Source organism: Oncorhynchus clarkii, chromosome 28, assembly GCF_045791955.1.
Source record: "Oncorhynchus clarkii lewisi isolate Uvic-CL-2024 chromosome 28, UVic_Ocla_1.0, whole genome shotgun sequence".
NCBI classification, from domain to species: domain Eukaryota; kingdom Metazoa; phylum Chordata; class Actinopteri; order Salmoniformes; family Salmonidae; genus Oncorhynchus; species Oncorhynchus clarkii.
This window is the reverse complement of record NC_092174.1, coordinates 13,657,434-13,677,257: the sequence shown is the minus strand read 5'-3', so window position 1 is coordinate 13,677,257 and position 19,824 is coordinate 13,657,434. Positions and strand designations below refer to the sequence as shown.

The window sequence follows — 19,824 nt, the reverse complement described above, 5'->3', positions numbered from 1 at the left end:
CTAGGTGGGCTGACTGCAGCCGTCATTGAAGGTGACAATACACCTTCTGCCCATCAAAAACATTTAGATGTCACTGGAGTATATTTACAGAACGCTGTAAAGCAGGGGTGTCAAACTCCTTCCATGGAGTGGCCTAGTGTCTGTTTTTGTTTTTGTTTTTTCCTTTCAATGAAGAACCTAGACAACCAGGTGTGGGGAGCTCCATACTTCTTGGGGACCTTAATTCATCACTCAAGTACAATGGAGGAGCGAAAACCTGCAGACACTCGACCCTCTGTGGAATGACTGACACCTGTGCTGTACTGTGCTGACGGCTGTACTTGGATGACCTCTGTTAAGAGCGGTACCTTTAGAAAATTCAGAATAAACTGTTGTGTGTCTTTATGAAGCATAGACCTGTATGACTACATGCAATTTGCCCTTTCTGTATAACAATCATCAAGATATTTGATTGTTTTGAAGAATAGGAACACTGTTATATGAATCCAAGAGAACCAAGGGATCTTCATTAGAGTCTGCACTGAGAATACCCCATGCCCCCGAGGTTGACATCTTTTTTTTATGGGAGCGCAAACAAACGCAACACCACGTGGGAATGTCTCCCACCTAGGTGTGCTCTGTGAGCTGTCCCACGCTGAGGTGATTGGTGGACGTGTTATTGTTTGACCAGCAGGGATATTCTGTACCTATGAGCTCACTGTTGAACGTTCCACTGACATGAGAGAAAGACGAGCACATGGACATGGATATTGCATCGACTACTGTACAACACCATTGAACATCTATGGGTGGGGTCTAGAGTGGCTAGGAAGACGTTCCACACCGCCGAAACAAGTGAATGCGTTCGATGTATAATATATATATTTTTTTTTAAACATTGAAGATTTATTGAGTTCTTCAGCAGTTAATCTGACCAAATAGACCACCAACCCAAAGCAAGGTATCACACAATTCAAACAATTTGGCGACATAGCTCAAAATGGCATTCCTGGAAATTGGCAGACAGAAATAAATACACTGAGCACCGAGGAGAGAACAGGCAGAGAGAGAGAAGCCGCAAGTGAAAAAGTGAAAAGACAAGGGTTAGATATTGCTGTACTGTCAGAACTAGAAGCACAAGCATTTGGCCACACTCGCAATAACATCTGCTAAACACGTGTACTGTACGTGACCAATAAAATAGAAATATAGAAATATCATGACTCTCTGTCATGTTATGTCTTGGATTCCATTCAATCGGAAACAGATTTTCATGCCAATATTCGAGAATCCGCATTAAGAAAACATGTGTATTTTCAGACTAGCAGTGGTGTTTCAACCAAACCACGGAGATCTTTATATCTGTGCCATTATAGCGCCCGTGGCAGCGCCATTGAGGGTGCAACCCATAGGAATCCCGACCCAGTTCACTACTTTGACTACTTTAAAATGTCAGAAACATCGTGGAAGCCCTCTATGGTGCTGCCCACACTAAAACGGTCTTTTGGACACAAGAGGTGTCCATCATTCCCTATACCCCAAAAAGGACTCGTTGCTGATAAAAATCGGTGTGTGATGACATAGTGCACACAATAAATGTACTTTTTCGCTAAACTTTTAAAGCACCGAATACAAATCTAAATGTGTTTTCCATGGCATTTTCAAGTCCGCTGTAGTTCTGTCACACTAACTGTTGCATTAAATAGCAAACGTGCCTACTCTCTTGCCAGTGCCCGTACACTGTGAGTAGGCTGTGCGGGTAGGCTAGTCTTCACCAATTAGATTACTATGGATAAGAGCGAGGATATTTGCATTTATCAAATGAGAGTCAAGCATTGATCATCATGTCACCAGAATAAGAGCCCCGATATTTATTGGAAAGAAGCATCAAGATCACCGTGCACTTTCACCACCCTGTGAAGTTCATCATTATTAATTTCATCTGTAACCTAATAAACTGCATAGTTTCCTGAGTCACAGTGGGAGGAATTCCCATCATATCATCGCGTGACTAGCAAGTTTACTTCTTCCGTATGATGGTTATTATATTAATATTACATAAATATTTGCGCATAATGGCATTACCACACCATTTCTCGCATAATTAATTTTCTCGGTGTCTGTTCACTTCTGTCAAGGTCAAGGAGGAGCAAAGCAAAGATTGATTTTTTTTTTTTTACAAAACAAAGAGAAGCTTTGTTTCACAGTGAGATGAAGAGAGAGAGAGCATATGGCTTTCTCAACATTTCAATTAAGCCCACCAGTCATTGAGAAGTGTTACTTATGACACTTGCACTGTTGCAATTGGTGTAAAGGCAAGCTGCCAATCATGCGTAACCCTGGCTCCGGTCAATCCCCACACACTGTACCTGACTGTCGCGTTGTGCAGGACAGAGCGCTGTCCACTTGAGAAGTATAGTGAATTTGAGAATTTGAGCCACCAAGGCATTTATAATCCATATCCTGCCTTTGTTCACTTATATAACTGGTGAGTGTTATTGCTATTTACTCAAACCATTACTTTTTGTTTGGCAATGTTGTAGAATTTGGCCATGAGTGCACTGATACCTGACATGGAGAATAGTTTAATTTATACGTTATATTATACGTTATATTAACTATGCAATACGGTATACCTTTGTATAGGTTTTAACCTATCTACGGTGTACTTTTGAATGGTTGCAACATCATTTCACTGTTATGTTCAATTGCTCTTTTTTTTATGCGTGACGATATAAAACAATTGGACAGGGTGACTGCGGGGTCTCCATTAATCCCTTAAAGCTTCGCTTAAACCTTTTCAGTTTTCACCATCTGTTGGGTGCATTCAGAACCTGTCATGGCATGCGACGACATGGGGATTCAATGTCATTTTATAGGTACTTTTACTTGGGACACTTTGTTCATGCATGCGACAACTGCACACTCGCAAGCTATTCTAATTTAGGACTTTGGGAAAAAAATACCATAATAGGCATAGAATACACAGTACTTCTGTTTCATTCTTTGTCCATGATTTGTGCATTCAGGCTATATTATTGACAAACGCTTTGCTTGAGCCCTTATCAGTCCTCTTTGCTACTGGAAAGACATATACACCCATCAAATAACAGCATGAAGGAAGAGTGCACATTTAATTGTTTGCTACATTTTGAATACTGCTCGACTATCGTCCATGTGCCATTTTGAAAGCCATGTGTCCACGCAATTATTGTTGTGCAAGCAGATGCCCTAGCAGATTTGCTGCCTGGATAAGTCACCAATGATCAGCTTAGGGCAGGCAGCTTAGAAGGAACTGACCATCACAGTTTAGAGCTTCCACTCTTCACTATGTGGAGAGATTGAAGCACATCCGATTGTTCTGCGCGGGTGCTGGGGATCCGAGTATAAAGAAAAGCAATTAAGAGTCTGCATATTGCTGTATAGTGTACTTAGCTACCAAGTGTGATCGGGGCCCGACTCTAGCCTTCTGGGGGCCTTGCACGAGATTTGGTTGGGGTGCTGACATGGTTAATTGAGTGACGGTCGGTGACTGACAACAAGAGAACAATTGGGTTGGGGGCCCCTTATCGCCCTGGGGCCCTAAGTGACCGCTTATGCCTGGAGTGTGAGGTATCAGGCCAGGTTAAAAAAAAATGCATTGTTGCTTAGGTCTTTCATTAGGTCTCACATTTTCTTAGACTTCTCAGAAGTGATGACCTAAGGGTCAAAAGGGTGTCCAGCCTAATTAGTCACACGTATATCACACACTTCACAATGCTGACCAGGGTTGTGGTCAGTGAGTACCATTTCAATTTAGTCTATTCAGGAGATTCATTGAAATGCCACTTCAAGAATTGATAAGAGCCATTCATTTTTAATCAGGATTTTGTGCTTTTTTCCCTTGTTTTACATTTTATTTCACCAGGGACGGATTTTCCAATTCTTGAACGTAATTGTTTATGCTGAAAGCTGATGCACAGAGTTGTGTGATGATGATACGTGTTGTAATCAGCATTGGCATAACTGGCCCTATGCCACATGACATTACTGTGTCACAAAGGCTTCAGGTCAATAACCTGTAGTACTGTATCTACTACGACCATAACAGCAGCCCAAATGTTTATACATTTGTAAATGAAGGACAATAGCTGTACTTCAGTTCTAAATATCACCTGTTTGCTTAGCTCTGTTTTCGAAGAGACAGACACACATTATTTGCAGCAGAATGCAGCACTCGCTATTTTGACCTGCTATTTTTAGACAGCGCTTCACTATACAAGCATGCAATGCAAGAGGCGTGGTTCGGCCAGATCATTCCTCTATGTACAGTATGTAGATGCCTCACCCCATTTTTTCCCCCATGGGAAGCATTGAGTGTTGTGTGGTGAAAGGTGGCAACTGGTGCTCCTCTGGCATATTGTGTTGGTGAGGACATAATGATGGGAGCATCTTTCTCATGTTCTACCACAGTGCTTCCCACCCCTTGGCTTGATGTCAAGGTATTGTCTGAGTAGCACCGTACCTCACCCAGCCTCGGTAATGTTGGCTGGAGACCGGAGACATTGGATGTGATTATACATACAGATATAGCTCCTCATTGCAATCATTCTCTGATCTGACAGAATGCCATTCCATTTGGACTTCATACAGTTGAGGCTCCTCAGAGGAGGAAGGGTAGAACCATGTGAATTTCATTTTTTTTTTAAATAGTGATTTATTAAAAACGTTATCCTTTTTAGATAAAACTATACTAAATATATTGGGGCAGCAGGTAGCCTAGTGGTTAGAGCGTTGGACTTATAAGCGAAAGGTTGCAAGATCGAATTCCCGAGCTGACAAGGTAAAAATCTGTTGTTCTGCCCCTGAACAAGGCAGTTAACCCACTGTTCTTAGGCTGTCATTGAAAATAAGAATTTGTTCTTAACTGACTTGCCTAGTTAAATAAAAAAATATTCACGTCACCAAATAATTTATTAATACACTGTTTTGCAATGAAGGTTTACAGTGGCCTCAGCAGCAATTTGTATGATAGCACCATGGTGTAGTCGGAGGACAGCGAGCTTCCGTCCTCCTCTGGGTACATTGACTTACAAAACCTAGGAGGCTAATGGTTCTCACCCCCTTCCATAGACTTTCACATTAATTACGTCCTCCAACCTATCAGAGCTCTTGCAGCATGAACTGAAATGTTGTTCACCCAATCAAAGGATCAGAGAAGGATTCTAGTACTAAAAGCATAAGCTACAGCCAGCACTGCAGTGTGTAAAATGTGGTGAGTAGTTGACTCAAAAAGAGAGAAAGACAATAGTTGATGAGTTTTTAACAAATTAATTTCTTCAAAATTAAGGAGAAGCAAGAGAAAGCGAAAATATTTGGTCGTATTTTTTAAACTTTCACTTAGCTAGCGAATGCAGCTAGCTTGTTTAGCCTACACAAACACCCGGCTCAAACAGAGAGGGATGCTATGTTAGCTAGCTGGCTATGGCTATCCAACACTGGAAATCTTCCAAGTCAAGGTAAGCTTTTGGTTTTATTAATTGATTTCCACCGGGGCCTACCTGTGTAACTGCTAAACTGCTTTCTGACTGTGCACTGCATGATTGCAGTGGGTTTACTAATGCGTTAGTTCTAGCAGCTATGTTGACTATGACGTGACAAGGATGTAGGCTGTGTGTAGCAGTTAGCGATCATGATATGAAGGTTTCGCTTGGAAAGTTTTTATTTGCCTGGTCACAGACAGCTGATGAGTTGTGTGCTGAAGTCCACGAGCGAAGGGAAACAGTGACAGGGACGAAGGGAAAAGATGAGAGGAGGAGAGCACGTAGATAGTAGCTAGAAGGAATTATACATACAATAGGCAAAGTGATCATGGTGTTTTTATATGGCCACTATGAAAGTGAAATGTGTTTGCATGTGATCAGGGGTGTATTCATTCTGCCGATTGTATTGAGAAACATTTCTTAAATGGAAGCAAACGGAATTGAAACAGGGATAAGTTTGTCCAATAGAAACTCACATCTGCAACTGTTGGACTAATCATTACACTTAGATCAGCTAGATGCAGGCAAGTGTGTGCAAAGCTGAATTGAATGTGTCGATGTCATTCACCTTAATTACAAAACATCCTCTTAACCTGTGCAGCTACGTTGTGAATGTTCATTCATAGGCTAGGTTATAAAACCTCATAATGGCTACAGGGAAAATTCAAGTATCGTTTAGTAGCCTAAACCTATCGATGCTACATTGACCAGGGTGAATGGAATACGAATGACAGTCATCCAATATGCTGTAATACAAATAAGGCCATGCTCATTAAAAATATAATTCTCCCTCATCTTAAACTGCACTGACTGCCAGACTTTGGTCTGACTCTCTCATTCTAGTTTTAGATTTACTAGAATTAGATCGTAGCGGGTTTACCAAATACTGTTCTATCCTCATCTGGCCCTAGACTGAGAAGTATGATGTGGTGCATCTGGGTCTGCTCAGATCAAAACATATTGACAATGCCTGGACACAATGCCTGGACACAATTCCTGGACACAATTCCTGGACACAATGCCTGGACACAATGCCTGAACACACCTACTACGGGGGTTCAAAGGCACTTCAATCTTTTGTCTTTCCCATTCACCCTCTATTTCTCAATTGTCTCAAGGCTTCAAAATCCTTCTTTAAATCTGTTTCCTCCCCGTTATCTACACTGATTTTCAGAATTCCCTGTTAGAGGACTAGCAGAATCAGAAAGGAAAAAGCAGTTATGTACAGAATTTTTTTTGACAGTATCTGGAAGACATCTGTTTTATGTTCGTACCTCTATGTGAATAGCAGATGTGGAGGCTGCAGCTGTGTCATCACATTAAGGGGGCTATCTGTCTGAGGACATAGCCTAGCTGGAATATCTGTGGGGCATGGTGAGAGACAGGGGGAAAAAGTGTCAGGAGATCAGGGAGGTGCTGGCATGCCTTTTCAGGCCCATAGGTCATCCCTGTCACTATCACCACACATAAGCACAACAGAAGCACCCCTGACAGAATGTGACAGAGTCCATAAAGTCCATGCATTTTTGCACCTTGTGATGTTTGTAAGTATGCGTATCATCACACCAGTTGACTTGCTTTACTATATCTATACCCCTCCCAATTGATATGGCGAGTTTGGAGACTCTTGCCTTGTAGGCCAGAACATTTCTGGAGTAAGATCCGAGGGGTTTGAATGCCTTGCTCTCTCAGACCAGAAATACAGTTGAGTGTTTTAGTGGCTAGACCAGACTCTTGTTTCAGGTATGATCAGGTAGGCTAAAACCCAGACCTGGGTTCAAATACTACTTGGGGTATTTAAATAAGTATTTATATATTTTATATTTAAACACAACCTCCTGTGTCTGTGACATTGTGGAAGTCAAACCCTTTTGTTCCGGGTCAAATTTGTCAAGTCACTCTTTTAATCACCACTGACGCTTGTCCTGTTTTTAACAGTTGAAAGGGGATAGTTCACTTTGAAGACAAGTCGAAAATAATCTGAATCCCTTTAGCTTTCCCTCTCAACCCATAGTGAAGCTCTATACGTTGCATACAGGATTGTACGTGCCAAATGATCACTTTTTAGCTACTGTTTTTATTCTAGTTTCTCTATTAAATTTCCTCCCCTCACTTTTCAATTTCTTTGGTCCAGGGTCAGTATGGAAGAGGCAGAACTGGTAAAGGACCGACTCCAAGCAATAACGGTAAACTGACCTGGAATCAGTCTGGTCCTCTTACATCAGATCAACTTCTGAACAATACCTGTTTCGAGTACTGTAGTAAGATTCATAACTATATTGTGTCTGCAGGATAAGAGAAAAGTCCAAGAAGACATTGTTCATAAAAAGCTGGAAATAGACCAGGAGAGGTTAAAGCTTCAGCACTTAAAGGTACAGTAAGATAATGTGATGACGTGATCAAATTATAGTTACTTACTGTCATATAGTCAGACCACATAATTTCAACAACATTGGATGAATTCGTAAGTCAACATCTAATGACAGTGAGAATTCTAAGCACCAAGGCTTTCTGACAGTTTGATATTTTATGGTCACTGCAGTTAAGCAGTCCATTAAAATACATATCAGCGTGTAAAAAAAAAATGAATGTCTCAGGACACTTAAGCCGTAATGTTTCCTCTTCTGCTTTGAACAGAAAAAGTCTCTGAGGGAACAGTGGCTCATGGATGGAACGAGCAACCAAAGCCCACAGCAGAGAGAGACTTTGAGGGGAGATCAACAACAAACTAAACTCCTCCAGACCAGCATCGACAGGTACAGTAAGCCGAGACAACTCATACTCCATTTGAGCATGTATAAACTGATCTATGTTTACATTGCTGGTTTAACATGGCTGCCTGATCGAACATAGGCCGTATTATGTTGAGAAATGCTTTTAGCAACAGTTGGTTAAGTGTTATGTGAAAGTGCTGGTTAGTGTTATAAATCTTACTCATTTAAAACATCTGTTCCGCTTACAGTCAAGTGTTGCTTTTCAAGAACATATACATCTGAATGGAATTAGTAGAGGTATTTTTATAAACATATATTAACTCTATTTGATTATATGTTATAAAGACATAACATAATAAACCAGTAATAACATTATCTGATTTCTATGCTCAAGAGACAGTCACTGCATCAACACACTGAAGACAACATGTATTGGACAGTCTGTGGTGAAGGGCAGTCCATCCATTGTCCAGTTAGACCTAAATCCCTTAGATGTGTACCAATTTGACCAAGTGGCAGTCAGTGCATTCCCTGAAAACCCTAAGGTGCTGGTAATAAGACAACAGCAGAGTGATCTTTAGGTCCACCAACTCCAGTAACTGAGACTTTTTTAACCTAATGAAGACCACCTAGGATTGAAACAATTGTCATTATTAAAAGGTGGCATAAGGAGTGATATAGTGTTCAGGTCTTTTTTGTTTCTTTAGTAAGAGAGAAGGACATCTCCAAATAGTCTCATTCTGCACTCCTCCCTCCACTCAATGGACACTTGTTAATATTTCACAGAGTAGGTGCCATTCTGTTAGGGTGGTACCACTTTGGGATAGTGTCATTTGGACTGTAGGTGTCAAAGTGTCACGCTTGTGCCAGTTGGCTGGGACGGCACAGCGTTGATGGGGTTGGCAGAGGAGGGATGCCGGGGCCGTTGACCTCAGGTCTGTCTGATGCCAGCCATGATCAGTTTGCCAATTTACACCTTTGACGAGACTCCAGTCAGAGCAGAAAGTCTTCAGAAGATGAGAAAACAGTCACCTCACCGATCCTTTTCCTCACCCCTACTCCGCGAGGTGATATGACCTTTGAACCCTCTTCGTCTGGGCTTGCAGGATGGAGAAAGAGATTGAGGCTCTGGAGAGGGAAGAGACGATGATTTCGAAAAATGAGGGCTTCATACTGAAGAGGCTGAAAGCTATTGAGAAAACACCTGAGGAGATAATAAAGGTACTTGGACGGTACGGTACTTATTGACATTGAGCTATTTCTGTCTTAGATGTTTTCGCTTTGGCCACAATGAGAGTACTGTAGATGTATATCTAACACGGTTGTATCTGAATGTTTTATTTGAGGTTGGTGACTTTTAGTCTCTTTGTTTTATGTGATCTTATAGGACGCAAAGGAGAATTTCCAAGAAGGTAAGTCCTTTTCCCAGCTTGCTGATTACGTTTTTGTGATTGTAATTATTGGCACCGTTGACAAAGATGAGGAAAAAAGACTGTACAAAACAGATAATACAAATCGTAACCTTGGGACTATAAGGTTATATCTGTACAAAGCATAGTTCTGAGATATTAGGCATTAACGTTTTCACATCCCAGATCTCAGAACTGTTTTGTAATGAATTCTTCTTTCATAACCCATATCCACACCTTAAAGGTACCTACTAAAGTGCAGAGTATCAAAATCCTGAGACAATTGTAAATTAGTTTTTTTTGGGTGGGTGCAATCGCAGATAGAATCTTATGGCTCTGAAATGTCAATCTGGTTTCAGCCATTATACCTTTATTTCAACAAGGAACACAGACTGAGACCAAGGTCTCTTTTACAGCTAGGCCCTGCGTATACATGTTTACACATACAGTTTCGGTACAATGATTAAGAAATTACACAAGACAAACAAAACGATCACAGATAACACAAAAAAAATACTACAGCAGACTGTTACATTTACACATACTTTAGGTTATTCCCCTAATAGCACAATAACTTGTATTACCCAAAGCAGTTACAAGCAATACAAAAATGCTCCAATAAATGTTTAAAATGGGCAAGGGGGACAAGAGTCAAGTTTAAGTTTGGTCTGCAGGCGATTCCATATGCAAGGAGCGTAACACAAAAAGGCAGCCATTCCCAACTCTGTGAAGATTGCCGGGGCCTCAAGTGTGATCCACGCTTGAGACCTGGTTTTATGAATTATAATTATAATGTTGATGAGTGATGATAAATAAGATGGTCGTTTATTCAGAAGTGCTTTATAGACAAACAAGAGAGCATGTTGTTCTCGTCTCACGGACAGCGAAGTCCAACCCACATTTTGATATAAAACCCAGCGGTGAGTTCTGCAGCTAGCACCCGTAATAAACCTAAGTCCGCAATGATAAGTAGCATCCAGCGGTTTAAGTGTGGATGCCGTAGCATGCATGTAAATACTATCCCCATAATCTATAACAGACATAAAAGTAGCTTGCACAATTTGTCTTCTATTTGTGGAGGACAAACATGTCCTGTTTCTATAGAGGAAGCCTAGCTTGATCTTTTGCCATTTACAAAGTTCGTCAACATGCATTTTAAAAGACAGTTTATCATCCAGCCATATCCCTACGTTTTTATATGAAGAGACCTGATTTATTTGAGAGCCATCTAAACTCGTAAGTGCAAGTGTATTTTCATCCAACTTGTTGAACCTGTGTTAAAATGTGTTTTCTTAGCATTTAAAACAAGTTTCAACTGTAAAAAAACAACCCTTCTAATATCTTCAAATCTGTGTCCAGCTGCGATAATGCTTGGTCAGCCGTTGAAGCAATAGAGTACATGATAGTGTCATCAGCATATAGATGAATTTTACACTTTCTTACCTCATCACCGATATTGTTTATGTAGAGAGTGAACAGTAATGGACCAAGTATAGAACCTTGTGGGACCCCTTTAACCAACTCCAATGGCTCCAATTGGATGCCGTCGACTCTAACAGCCTGACTTCTATCCTTTAGATAGTCATGACACCAACGACAGGCATCCGATCCCAGTCCTATTGATGACAGCTTACCCAAAATTATCGCATGGTCTACAGTGTCCAAAGACAAATCTATGAACAAGGCGGCACAGACAAATCTATGAACAAGGCGGCACAGTACTTTCCATTATCTAGGGCATTAGCAATATCATTTACAACATGTACAGTGGCCGTAGTGGTACTGTGTTTATGTCTGAAGCCAGATTGATTGCTAGAAAGAGTATTGTTAACAGTTAAAATGATTGTAGTTGCCTATTCACCAATGACTCTATAATTTTAGCCAAACAGGAGAGCTTAGAGATGGGCCGATAATTATCCAACTCACTACCATCACCTCCCTTGAGGAGTAAAACAGAAGCTGTTTTCCTACGACTAACGTTTGATTGAAGATGTGCGTCACTGCACTAGCAATGATAGGTGCCACACACTTGAGTAAATATCGATTGTCAGCACCTAACGATTTCTTTGAATCTATAGCAGATATGACCTCATCTTCTGTGACTTTTTGAAAATTAAAAACCGGCTTACTGTTATCCACTTCAGGTGGGGGCCGAGGGGCTGAAACAATAGACTGGTCAGGATCATATTGGCAATTTTTTCTTTAAAAAAAGAACACCAGCAGAAATAAAGTGCTTATTAAAAACACCACAAATTTTAGTTGGGTCACTGACGATCCCAGATTCCGATGTAATTTGCTGTGGCAGGGACGTCGAGGAGTTTCCTCGTTTAAGTGAGTTAACGGTTTTCCAGAATTTAGTAGGGATCACCAGCAGACTCTGTCATAACACCTAGATCTTGCCTTTTTTATTCCTCCAGTCCATTTATTTCTCAATTGCCTAAAAAGCAGCCAATCAACTGTTTCGCCAGTTTTCCTCGCCAAGGCCCATGCTTGATTCTTTTGCTGGAAAAGGATTTTCAAATCAGAGGAGAACCAAGGATTAGTTAATTTTTTTACCCTAAGTCGCTTTAACAGGGCCTGTTTAACAGCAATGGAGGTAAAAATGTATGAAAAGAAAGAGAACGCTAAAACTGGGTCCATTATGTTGTTTGTGGATAAAAGCTCTGTCAAAGGTCATGGATAAAGGCTTGCTCTGAGAAGTGTTTATAGTTTATCTTTAGAATTATACGGGGGTAAGGGTTTTTTAGCCTGATACATGCAATAGGGCAGTGGTCACTGATGTCATTTGCAAATAACCCACTAGCTATATATTTGTGAGGTGTATTTGTTAAGATAAGGTCTAGTAATGTAGATGTTTCCGGGTCTTTTGGATTAGGATGGATAGGTATAGTTATTAGTTGAGTAAGATTTAGTTTGTTACAAATGTCTATTTAATTTAAGCGATGCTGGCATCAGCCAGTCCAGATTGAGATCTCCGATAATCCATAATTCAGAGATTGCATAATTAGACATTAACTCAAACAATTTGCATAGAGCAGATATCGGAGCTGAGGGTGGGCGATAAACACCCGCTAGCGTTAATAGTGCATTATGAACAAGGACCCCATTTAGAACTAAACATTCATACTGTTTCAGAACAGAAGTTGAAATTGACACAGTGACATCTAGGTTGCATTTAACATATATAGAAATACCTTCACCTCTGTAGACATTGTACCCAGCTAACAGAACATCGGAGTTTGGAACAGAGAAACAGAGCCAGGATTCGGATATAATCAATATGTCAGCATGTGATTGTGAGACCAGTATTTCAATCAAATCTAACTTTTGGATCAAGCTTCCAGCATTCAAATGAATAATTCCAAGGCCACTATTTTGAGAGCTCATATCAGATGGAGCATTCAAGGTAATATTAGATGAGCGATGCTTCCTCATGTAACTACTGACGGGCCTGAGTTGGATGGAGACGAGATTACATCTAACAATACCCCTCTGCCTGTGCGAGGAAGTGGCAACACGGTACATTGACAATAGTGTAACAATAACATAAAGTCCATCAAAAATTTAATCCATGTTATCAGCACCTGTAGTGCTATTTAAAGCTGGGAGGGGAACAATGAATATAGTCTGATGTGGAATCGACCAATTCCGAGTATCAACCCCCATGGCTGTATATTCTCACATGCTCTGTATGAGACTATAGTGAGAGCCAGGTTTGAGGAGAGAATGCTTGTACCATACCTATTCAGATGTAATCCATCCCGGATAAATACATTTGGTCGAATTAGGAAAGCTGTAAAATTGTCCATATATTGTATGCTTATTGAACAACCGGCGCCGACAGAGATGGCCGCCTCGCTTCGCATTCCTAGGAAACTGCAGTTTTTTGTTTTTTTACGTGTTATTTCTTACATCGGTACCCCAGGTCATCTTAGGTTTCATTACATACAGTCGAGAAGAACTGCTGAATATAACAGCAGCGTCAACTCACCATCAGTACGACCAAGAATATGACTTTCCCGGAGCGGATCCTGTGTTCTGCCTTCCACCTAGGACAACGGAATGGATCCCAGCCTGCGACCCAAAACAACGACGTCGTAAAAGAGGCAAACGAAGCGGTCTTCTGGTCAGGCTCCGGAGACGGGCACATCGCGCGCCACTCCCTAGCATTCTACTCGCCAATGTCCAGTCTCTTGACAACAAGGTTGATGAAATCCGAGCAAGGGTAGCATTCCAGAGGGACATCAGGGACTGTAACGTTCTTTGCTTCACGGAAACATGGCTCACTGGAGAGACACTATCGGAGTCGGTGCAGCCAGCTGGTTTCTCCACGCATCGCGCCGACAGAAACAAACATCTTTCTGGTAAGAAGAGGGGCTTTATGGTTAACAAGACGTGGTGTGGTCACAACAACATACAGGAACTCAAGTCCTTCTGTTCACATGATTTAGAATTCCTCACAATCAAATGTCGACCGCATTATCTACCAAGGGAATTCTCTTCGATTATAATCACAGCCGTATATATTCCCCCCCAAGCAGACCTGGCTCTGAACGAACTTTATTTGACTCTTTGCAAACTGTAATCCACATATCCTGAGGCTGCATTCATTGTAGCTTGGGATTTTAACAAGGCTAATCTGAAAACAAGACTCCCTAAATTGTATCAGCATATCGATTGCGCAACCAGGGCTGGTAAAACCTTGGATCATTGCTATTCTAACTTCCGCGATGCATATAAGGCCCTGCCCCGCCCTCCTTTCGGAAAAGCTGACCACGACTCCATTTTGTTGCTCCCTGCCTACAGACAAAAGCTAAAACAAGAAGCTCCCACGCTGAGGTCTGTTCAACGCTGGTCCGACCAATCTGATTCCACGCTCCAAGACTGCTTCCATCACGTGGACTGGGATATGTTTCGTATTGCGTCAAACAACAACATTAATGAATACGCTGATTCGGTGAGCGAGTTCATTAGAACGTGCGTTGAAGATGTCGTTCCCATAGCAACGATTAAAACATTCCCAAACCAGAAACCGTGGATTGATGGCAGCATTTGTGTGAAACTGAAAGCCCGAACCACTGCTTTTAATCAGGGCAAGGTGACCGGAAACATGACCGAATACAAACAGTGTAGCTATTCCCTCCGCAACGCAATCAAACAAGCTAAGCGTAAGTATAGAGACAAATTAGAATCGCAATTCAACCTGCTCAGACACAAGAGGTATGTGACAGGGTCTACAGTCAATCACGGATTACAAAAAGAAAACCAGCCCAGTCACCGACCAGGATGCCTTGCTCCCAGGCAGACTAAATAACTTTTTTGCCCGCTTTGAGGACAATACAGTGCCACTGACACGGCCCGCAACCAAAACATGCAGACTCTCCTTCACTGCAGCCGAGGTGAGTAAAACATTTAAAGGTGTTAACCCTCGCAAGGCTGCAGGCCCAGACGGCATCCCCAGCCGCTCCCTCAGAGCATGCGCAGACCAGCTGGCTGGTGTGTTTACGGACATATTCAATCAATCCCTATCCCAGTCTGCTGTTCCCACATGCTTCAAGAGGGCCACCATTGTTCCTGTTCCCAAGAAAGCTAAGGTAACTGAGCTAAACGACTACCGCCCCGTAGCACTCACTTCCGTCATCATGAAGTGCTTTGAGAGACTAGTCAAGGACCATATCACCTCCACCCTACCTGACACCCTAGACCCACTCCAATTTGCTTACCGCCCAAATAGGTCCACAGACAATGCAATCTCAACCACACTGCACACTGCCTTAACCCATCTGGACAAGAGGAATACCTATGTGAGAATGCTGTTCATCGACTACAGCTCAGCATTTAACACCATAGTACACTCCAAACTCGTCATCAAGCTCGAGACCCTGGGTCTCGACCCCGCCCTGTGCAACTGGGTACTGGACTTCCTGACGGGCCGCCCCCAGGTGGTGAGGGTAGGTAACAACATCTCCACCCCGCTGATCCTCAACACTGGGGCCCCACAAGGGTGCGTTCTGAGCCCTCTCCTGTGCTCCCTGTTCACCCACGACTGCGTGGCCACGCATGCCTCCAACTCAATCATCAAGTTTGCGGGCGACACAACTATGGTAGGCTTGATTACCAACAACGACGAGACGGCCTACAGGGAGGAGGTGAGGGCCCTCGGAGTGTGGTGTAAGGAAAATAACCTCACACTCAACGTCAACAAAACTAAGGAGATGATTGTGGACTTCAGGAAACAGCAGAGGGAACACCCCCCTATCCACATCGATGGAACAGTAGTGGATAGGGTAGTAAGTTTTAAGTTCCAAAGGCGTACACATCACAGACAAACTGAATTGGTCCACCCACACAGACAGCATCGTGAAGAAGGCGCAGCAGCGCCTCTTCAACCTCAGGAGGCTGAAGAAATTCTGCTTGTCACCAAAAGCACTCACAAACTTCTACAGAAGCACAATCGAGAGCATCCTGTCGGGCTGTATCACCGCCTGGTACGGCAACTGCTCCGCCCAAAACCGTAAGGCTCTCCAGAGGGTAGTGAGGTCTGCACAACAAATCACCCGGGGAAAACTACCTGCCCTCCAGGACACCTACACCACCCGATGTCACAGGAAGGCCATAAAGATCATCAAGGACAACAACCACCCGAGCCACTGCCTGTTCACCCCGCTATCGTCCAGAAGGCGAGGTCAGTACAGGTGCATCAAAGCTGGGACCGAGAGACTGAAAAACAGCTTCTATCTCAAGGCCATCAGACTGTTAAACAGCCACCACTAACATTGAGTGGCTGCTGCCAACACACTGACTCAACTCCAGCCACTTTAATAATGGAAATTGATGGGAATTGATGTAAAATATATCACTAGCCACTTTAAACAATGCTACTTAATATAATGTTTACATACCCTACATTATTTATCTCATATGTATACGTGTATACTGTACTTTATATCATCTACTGCATCTTTATGTAATACATGTATCACTAGCCACTTTAACTTCTTGCTCCTACTTGAGACGCAGATGTCTCAAGTAGACACCTGGAAATGCAAATGCGCTACGCTAAATGCTAAATGTACTCGTTAAAACTCAAACCTTTATCAAAATTCACATGCAGGGTATTGAATTAAAGCTACACTCGTTGTGAACCTAGCCAACAAGTCAGATTTTTAAAATGCTTTTCGGCGAAAGCATGAGAAGCTATTATCTGATAGCATGCAACACCCCAAAATGCCTGAATGCGACGTAAACAAAGACTTTGCTTATCCGGCGCTACACAAAACGCAGAAATAAAATATAAAACATTCATTACCTTTGACGAGCTTCTTTCTTGGCACTCCTATATGCCCCATAAACATCACTATTGGGTCTTTTTTTCGTTTAAATCGGTCCATATATACCCAAAATAGCTTTCTATGGAAGCTGTGTCATTCAGAAAAAAACATTGTTTTTAAACGCTGCGTCATTTTTTAAAATTAAAAAAGTCGACGCTAAACTTTCACAAAACACTTCGAAATACTTTTGTAATCCAACTTTAGGTATTAGTAAACGTTTATAATCTATCAAAATGATTACAGGGCGATGTATATTCAATAGCTCCTCGTCTGCAAATCAATGGCTGCCAATGTGCAATTTCAAAACATCCTGGTGGAGACCGGAAGAAACGGAATCCTGTTAGTTGGATTTTCCTAGAAAAAACTCCATTGAAAATGACGACAATGGCGACATCGTGTGGAATCTGTATGAATTGCATGCAGGTCGATAATACATTTTGTGCCCTTTTAACAACCCATGAAAGTGACTTATGGAAATTATTTTTAGCTTTCAGAGAGCAGTTTTTCTTGCGTTTTTCAATGAAACACATGATCTGTTATAGTCACAGCCGTGATTTAACCAGTTTTAGAAACTTCAGAGTGTTTTCTATCCACACATACTAATCATATGCATATACTATATTCCTGGCATGAGTAGCAGGACGCTGAAAAGTTGCGCGATTTTTAACAGAATGTTCGAAAAAGGAAGGGGTAGACTTAAGAGGTTTTTAAACTATGCCACTTTGTTTACATACTCATCTCATATGTATATACTGTACTCGATACCATCTACTGCATCTTGCCTATGCCGCTCTGTACCATCACTCATTCATATATCTTTATGTAGATATTCTTTATCCCTTTACACTTATGTGTATAAGGTAGTAGTTTTGGGAATTGTTAGCTAGATTACTCGTTGGTTATTACTGCATTGTCGGAACTAGAAGCACAAGCATTTCGCTACACTCGCATTAACATCTGCTAACCTTGTGTATGTGACAAATAACATTTGATTTGATGATTTGATTTGATTTAACCTTTAAGCCAGATGTGTAGCTGGCGTATACGACTGAAATTATTATCCGTAGAGCGTGGAGATGGGATTCGACCTGAAATAATGCATTGTTAACCTGATTGGAGTAGAGTATGAATCAGTGATTTAAAGGTCTTTTTAAGTTGCTCAGATTGATGTAGTTTAATATCATTTGACCCTACATGGACTGTGATAGCTGTGGCAGTCGGGTGTTCACTAATGAGTAGCGGTAACATACAGTCAATGTCCCGGATCCAGGCACCCGGGTAACAGATGGTCTCTGTTTTCCTAATAGAAACATTTTGGATCATGGATGAGCCCACAATAAGGACAGTGGGACTGCTGCTTGGTAATTTTCTTAAGTTCCGTCTCTCTTGAGTTATCTTCCTCCTAGAAAGTTGTTTGGGGCTAGTTGTAGAGCTGTTTCGTTGTTTAGATGGCGTGGGTTCACTTGCTTCCGGGCAGAGTTGTTTGTTCCTTTGGGGCCAGCGGCAGAGACCTCCGACTCTTCCAATACCCGGTATCTGTTTCCCAGTTCCAAGGCATCACTTTGCCTTGGCGTTTTCCTGCCAGGATTCTTTGGTTCCGTATAATGATCCATGGCTCCTGAGGCAGAGCAGAGGAAATGGAGCAGACCGGATGCTTGAGTATAGCTCCCTGTCATGGCCAGGGCCCTTCTAATGGGATCAAAGTTTGTCTCACAGCTGCAGGCTCTTCCCGAGCCATGGGCAAGTGGCTTCGTTCACCACGTTTTTGGCAGACTCAAGCAAAGAGTCAATCAGCTGTTCATCTTCTTTAATCTGATGAAGAATAGACACTCTACCCTCCAATTCAGCAATTTTCTGGGATAGTTGCTGACAATTGGCACATCCAGGGGTGAGTATGGTCATTATTCCGAGTTGTTAGCTAGCAACGCTAACTAGCTTTGGTGTGGGGGTAGGCCCAAATCGAGCTAATACGCTAGCCAGCATTACGGAGCTACCGCAAGTCCAATACTGAGTCATCTAGCTATTTCCTTAGTCTGGATAAGTCGATGAGGAAGGTTCTAGGTTCTACAAGGTTCTATAAGGTTCTGACACTTAGACATGTTCAGTTTTTTAAAAAACTGTAGCTATTTGAATACATAAATGATTGAATAACAATATTGGACCAAGATTGAACACATAATCAAATACATAAAATGTATTATGATCATCAGGCTTGTGATTGGATGGAAGATAGAGCCTTGTAGCGCCAAGTTAAATGGGTTTATGCAGATAGAACTTTCTAGTTTTAAAATGTTTTCACTTAAAGGGATTCTTCGGGATTTTGGCAACGAGCCCTTTATCTACTTCCCCAGAGTCAGATGAACTTGTGGATACCATTTGTATGTCTATACGTCCAGTTTGAAGGAAGTTGCTAACTAGCGCTAGTCATTGGGCTAACAATGGCTCGCAAAACTAGCTCTAACTTCCTTCATACTGGACACAGAGGTATAAAAATGGTATCCACGAGTTCATCTGACTCTGGGGATATCGATAAAGGAAATAAACTATTCTTTTAATTTAAAAAATCTAACTTATGAAGAACCATCTAAAGATCAATTATATGTGACTAAGTCCTTTTTGACAAAAATGCCAGACGGAACCTTAGGCCTCGAAATACTGAGCTATATTGTATGCTCCACATTTTAACATTTATTTAATATTTATATATTCATACAATTGCTCAGAGAAAGAGATTTTGTTTGAAAAGTATATATTTTTTTCTTTAAAGATGGGAATCCAAATTATGGCACCACTGTTCCCTTTTACACAGTCGTACTCTCACGACTTTGATTGAAGAACTAGAATCACGCCTGACAAGGCCAATGAAATC

The 19,824-nt window shown here is 41.7% G+C and overlaps 1 protein-coding gene across 1 annotated transcript in view; it reads left to right on the top strand.

Moving 5' to 3' along the window:
• Positions 1 to 2,401: 2,401 nt before the first annotated feature.
• The window catches only part of LOC139387462 (palmdelphin-like), a 29,938-nt gene continuing 12,515 nt past the window's right edge, over positions 2,402 to 19,824 (top strand). The window contains exons 1-6 of the mRNA XM_071133654.1: positions 2,402 to 2,467; positions 7,636 to 7,687; positions 7,793 to 7,873; positions 8,139 to 8,257; positions 9,322 to 9,436; positions 9,603 to 9,627. Coding sequence (XP_070989755.1) covers positions 7,643 to 7,687; positions 7,793 to 7,873; positions 8,139 to 8,257; positions 9,322 to 9,436; positions 9,603 to 9,627 — 385 coding nt within the window. The 5' untranslated portion in view covers positions 2,402 to 2,467; positions 7,636 to 7,642. The remainder of the gene's footprint in view (positions 2,468 to 7,635; positions 7,688 to 7,792; positions 7,874 to 8,138; positions 8,258 to 9,321; positions 9,437 to 9,602; positions 9,628 to 19,824) is intronic.